The sequence below is a fragment of the Notothenia coriiceps genome, unplaced genomic scaffold, assembly GCF_000735185.1.
Source record: "Notothenia coriiceps isolate Sejong01 unplaced genomic scaffold, NC01 NC01_scaffold00008808, whole genome shotgun sequence".
NCBI lineage: Eukaryota > Metazoa > Chordata > Actinopteri > Perciformes > Nototheniidae > Notothenia > Notothenia coriiceps.
Genome location: NW_011341509.1, coordinates 1 through 5,647, shown reverse-complemented (window position 1 = coordinate 5,647; position 5,647 = coordinate 1). Strand labels below are relative to the sequence as shown.

The 5,647-nt window shown below is 42.0% G+C and overlaps 1 protein-coding gene across 1 annotated transcript; it reads left to right on the top strand.

Annotated features, from left to right (window-relative positions):
* The first annotated feature begins 2,877 nt into the window (after positions 1-2,877).
* Positions 2,878-5,495, top strand: LOC104944777 (rab11 family-interacting protein 4A-like). The gene is made up of 3 exons (XM_010770353.1): positions 2,878-3,045; positions 4,045-4,179; positions 5,417-5,495. The coding sequence occupies exons 1-3, from the start codon at positions 2,897-2,899 to the stop codon at positions 5,454-5,456; spliced, it is 324 nt and encodes a 107-aa protein (XP_010768655.1). The 5' UTR covers positions 2,878-2,896; the 3' UTR covers positions 5,457-5,495.
* Positions 5,496-5,647: the final 152 nt, after the last annotated feature.

Here is a 5,647-nt window from a genome sequence, read left to right as displayed (position 1 = left end):
AAATATTTGTATTGGAACAGTTTTCGACGTAGTAATGCTGTAACATATTTCAGCCACTAGGGGGGGGGGGGGGCAAAACAGACAGTAAATCGAATCCAATCCACTTTATTTATATAGCACATATTAAAACAGAGGGTTTTACCGAAGTGCTTCACAGCAGACATAACATTATAATAAAATATAAAATTACAATAATAGATAAAAGCCACACATAAGAATAGATAAGAAGGCACATAAGGGCTATGGACAGACAAATAAAAGCATAACAATCGATAAAACATAGCTCAAACTGACTCGAAAGCGAGGGAAAAGAGGTGGGTCTTCAGGCGGGACTTAAACGTTTGAAGGGTGGGCGACAATTTGACATGGGGGGGCAGGTCGTTCCAGTAAAGTAAAGGAGAGAGGGGGGGACAGGAGATGGATATATGGTCGAAAGGAAGGGAATATGAAAACAGACGTTAAGGGAACAGATTGAAGCCACATGGGGAGAAACTAAAGAATAAAGAAAGGAGGAAGAGGAGGTCAACAGAAGGACAAATTGAGTGAAGAAAATTGGTTTGGAGGATAGAAGGAGAGAGGGCATGGGAGACCGGTATAACATTTGTCACAATCTCAGCGTTACAAGCTGCCTGTATGATTGTGGCTGTGGGGGAGTGGGGGGGGGGAGTAGAAACAAGCAGCAGAGCTTGTCCTTAAAGCTGTAGTTGAGGCAAATATAATATTGATACACTCGAGCCATCTCAGGTCAGCTGAACTCACTCCAGGGAAGAGGGAGAGGAATTCAACAGAAGTAAAACTGCTATGTTACTTTTCTAATGTTGGAGAAGTGTGTTATTAAAGCTTGTAATACGATAGAGGATCACTTCATGTTGTTTTTATTAATAAGACGACCACTTTTACAGCATTAGCAGATACACTATAGAAATGTGTTTATTTTACCTGCATCTTTAAATAATTAAATAGTTTCCTTGTTGAAGCAATGTATGCAGCGATTTTAAAGAGGCCTTCCCTCCAACACCTTCTACGTGATTGGCTAAGGGGCGGGACATCTCTAAGCTGGTTTCAGAAAGAGGGTGAAAAGAGGTGCACAGGCAGTGTGAGAAAAATAAAGAGCTTTTTGAACATTAAAGCATGTTGACATGTCACACGAAATACAGATATAAACCTGAGAACGAGCATGGGAGGCGTGTGGTGCAGTGGGTTGTGCGTTGGTGTTGGGATCATGGGGTCACAGGTTCAAACCCCACTGCAGTCATCATGTCGTTGTGTCCCTGAGACACTTCACCCCAAATTGCTCCTGTGGGGATTGTCCTCAGTATTGAGTATGTAAGTTGCTTTGGTATAATAATAATAAAAGGGGAGGGCCCCTTTTAGCAAACAGAAGTTACGGTGCTCATGTAAAGTTTGAACATTTACATTTCGTGACAACTGAGCAAACTCCATCTTTTGATTTAAATAGTTTGGTAGGATTGAAAGCTGAAGCCCGAGTCAGTAAATAGAATTGGACTTGTTCTATCAACTGTAAAATAAATGTGAAGCAGTTAACCAATGTGTTATTTTGGAGGGAAAGACTGCATTTACTCCTCCTTTCCAGCAGACATTGTTTCCTCCTTCCCTGCATCACTACTTTTTTCATTTGCTGCTCTGATTCCCTCCTCCTTGTGTTGTTTCCCCCTTTAGCCCCACCTCTCAGCACCGTACAACAACCTGACATCGCTTATACACGTTCATCCAAGCAAAGAAAATCCCATTGCCTCCTCTAGCGTTTGTCCCACAGCTCTCCCGTACTGTAGATAGCAGTGAAACACAGATAGCAGCAATCTGCAGAAAGCCTTGGATNCTATGGACAGACAATAAAAGCATAACAATCGATAAAACATAGCTCAAACTGACTCGAAAGCGAGGGAAAAGAGGTGGGTCTTCAGACGGAACTTAAAAGACTTTTAAGTTCCGTCTGAAGACCCACCTCTTTTCCCTCGCTTTCGAGTCAGTTTGAGCTATGTTTTATCGATTGTTATGCTTTTATTGTCTGTCCATAGCCTTTATGTACCTTTTATCTATTCTTATGTGTGCCTTTTATCTATTATTGTAATATTATATTTTATTATAATGTTATGTCTGCTGTGAAGCACTTCGGTAAAACCCTCTGTTTTTAATATGTGCTATATAAATAAAGTGGATTGGATTGGATTGAAATGACGGATAAATAGCCTGGGCCAAAACCTTTTGAAGAGCTTTTTAAGAACAGGAAAATAGAGAAAAGTAGACAGGAGAGTGCAATGGAGGATCTGATGGTTCACCGTGTCGAATGCAGCAGACAGGTCCAGAAGGATGATGACAGAGGAGAGGGATGCTGCTTTAGCCGTGTGCAGTTCCTCAGTGACAGCAAGGAGAGCAGTGTCTGTTGAGTGACCTGCCTAGAAACCAGACTGGTGCGGATCCAGAAGGTTGTTCTGATGGAGATAACAGGAGAGTTGTTTAAAGACAGCGTGTTCAAGTGTTTTAGACAGGAACGGGAGGAGAGAGACAGGCCTGTAGTTTATAACATCAGACGGGTTGAGAGTGGGTTTCTTTAGGAGAGGGTTTACTCTTGCTTCCTTGAGACTGTTTGGAAAGTGACCAGAAGTTAGAGAAGTGTTGATGAAATGGGAGAGAAATGGTAGATATCAGGAGCGATAGTCTGAAGGAGGTTTGAAGGGATAGGACAGAGGACAGGTGGTAGGACGGGCAGAGGTAAAAAAAGAAGAGCGAATATCATCAACCTTTTTTCAAAATAAGATATATTTAAGATATAAACAACAGCTATGTAATCTGTCAACATAAAAAAAATGTCTGAAATCTAAATGTGTTTAATTCCCTCCTCCCCTGCTCCCTGCTGTGCGAGCCCAGCCGCTTGATGGGCTCGGCATCTGTGATCTCCAGAGAGGAGCAGTTTGAGGACTACGGGGAGGGGGAGGATGTGGATTTCACTCCCAGCAGCCCTTGCCCAGAAGAGGAAACCCGAACAAATGGCTTCTCCGACCTGGGGTCCTCGCTTCCCTCCAGGTTGGTGGTCCAGTTAGAGCGCACACCCTGAATCACATGCTCTGGTATTATTATCTGATTTTTCAGGGACTGGATGGCAGATGACTTTCCTCCCTATCAAACCAAAGTTTTGATCTCCCTCGGTTCACTTGCTGCCAATGTTAGGTCCGTAGCAAAGCCTTGGCGTGTCTTTTCAAAGCTGTGATGGAAATTGAATGAGCAGAGTACTGAGAAAAAGGATGCTGCAGACTGATCTGATGTCTGACAAACTGAAGGTTTGATCAAAAGGCTTGGCCAAGGAGAATAGAAAATGAACAATTCAAGTGTACAGCCCTTGCCTGTCCCTTTTACCCTAAACATGGCAAGCAATACACTTCTTTATCTACAGATGAGTCATTTTGATGGCTCCACAGATCCTAGTCATAACTGTCTGTATCGTCTCTGTCTCAGACTTTCTGTGCTTGAACTTCACTATACTTTATATACATATATATTTAACAAACATAATATTAATTGTTCGTCTGATTCTAAGAAAGTTTAGATATTTCTACTTTTTCTACTCCCAAAATCGGTACCTACAGTAAATGTAGCTTGATTCAAGAGTGTGGCATTAATGAAAGCACTTCTCCCAAAATGCAATGCACAACGGAAACAGAGCAGAGGCTAACAGCAGTCAAACATTGATCCCAATGTGAGTAAAATGTCAAAATACAGAAAAAAACAAATACTTACTGTCACTACAGAGTAATCCATACCATCATGGGGAAAGGCCTTTTTTTTAAGGAAGATGCCTTAAATAGAAACAAAAACAGTTTTAATTTGAGCTAACTCTGAAAGGTTTTGTATTATATTAAATGTCTAGACCTAATTTATTTGAGTATTTTGTTTCTATTGATGGTTGCTGTTACATTATATGCTGCTAGCCCTTGTCTCGTGTATTCACTACCTCTCTGACTTCCAAGGTGTTATAATCACAGCCCCCCTTCAGACCTGTAGACCGATGCTCTCTCTGTGTTGCAGTGCGGGGCAGACTCCTCAGAAGATGCGGCAGCTGTATAACAGCGAGCTGCTGGACATCTACTGCTCTCAGTGCTGCAAGAAAGTAAATCTGCTCAACGACCTGGAGGCTCGCCTGAGAAACCTGAAGGCCAACAGGTGAAACAACCGAGCAGAAACACAACAGGGCCAAACCACAGTCCTTACAGAGCAGAGACACACTCTCCTTTCCATCAAACCCCATCTGGCCAAATCCACCCTGACTCGTCCTTGGCACTCACACGCTACACCCACATCTGAGGGCCCGGCCAGCTAGAGCTGTTGCTATAGCAACCATATCCCATTGGATGCGATGGCAGGTTTTTGTGTGTCTGTGTGAGATGCAATACATCATCAATAACACAGTATACAAAAACAAGATGGTAGATCAATGATATTATTTATTTAGAAATGGCTTAAATTGTGAGAAAAGTAAAAGTAAATGGGATTGAATGAGTCAGCATTCTGGGACCTTAACCACTGCATGTGTCAGCCAAAGTCTTCATTTACAGCTTGTATCGATGAAAAACCCCATCAATAATCATGGTTACTGATAGATAAAACATCAGAGCCAAAAATTAGCCTTAGGTTCCCTTTTTTCTTTTCTTAGTCTGAATGCTAACTCAACAGATACATGAATAATCAGTCATCAGAAATGCTTTATTCGACACACTGCGGGAACATTGAAATTGTTGCAGCAAAGGGAAAGTGCACATTAAAGGTAAATAAAATAAGTAGACTAACATATTTTAATTGTTAAATTATTATTAAATTGTAAGTTGCGATTGTAAGTCTATATTTCAATGTTATTTAAGAACTGTGTAGTAGCATCCAGTAGTAACAATATTTAACTGTTTAAAAGTTATATACAAGATGTATTAAGTTGTTAAGACAGCCCTATCTGCTGTTATGTCATTGATGCCAGCTCAGCAGATCAGAGCTGTCTGTAATGACACGTTACTGAGGGTCTTAGCTCAGGGACTCTGTCCAGACGTATGGTGATTATCCTACAGTTTCTTCTGCACATCTACATACAGGGGTTTAGGACACTAACACATCGAAAAAAGTTCATTCAGCCCCATGAAAAATGATGAATCACTCCCACTCTGTTAGGATCGTTCTTTCTTAACACACCCCGTGATCAAGGGAGCCTGACCACCAAGTGAATAAAAGTGCCTTCTGGTGCACTTGGCAATGATCCTGAAAACACCGCCCATTAGAGCATTATGCTCACAGAGCAGCAACTAACTATCAATTTAACGATGTTTTTTTTCTCTGCGCGTGAGAAGTGTCCATGCTAACAGTAAGTGTAGTGTCAGCAGTCAGTGTGTGACTAGGTCTCTCTCTTGTGTTTCAGCCCTAACAGAAAGATTACCAGCACAGCGTTTGGACGGTGAGTGACCCAACCTTCCTGATCACCTTTAAATGAAAATACTGCACTGAGGGGGGGCAATCACTTGGGACGGACGGACGGACGGACGGACGGGGTGTGTGTGTGTGTGTGTGTGTGTGTGTGTGTGTGTGTGTGTGTGTGTGTGTGTGTGTGTGTGTGTGTGTGTGTGTGTGTGTGTGTGTGTGTGTGTGTGTG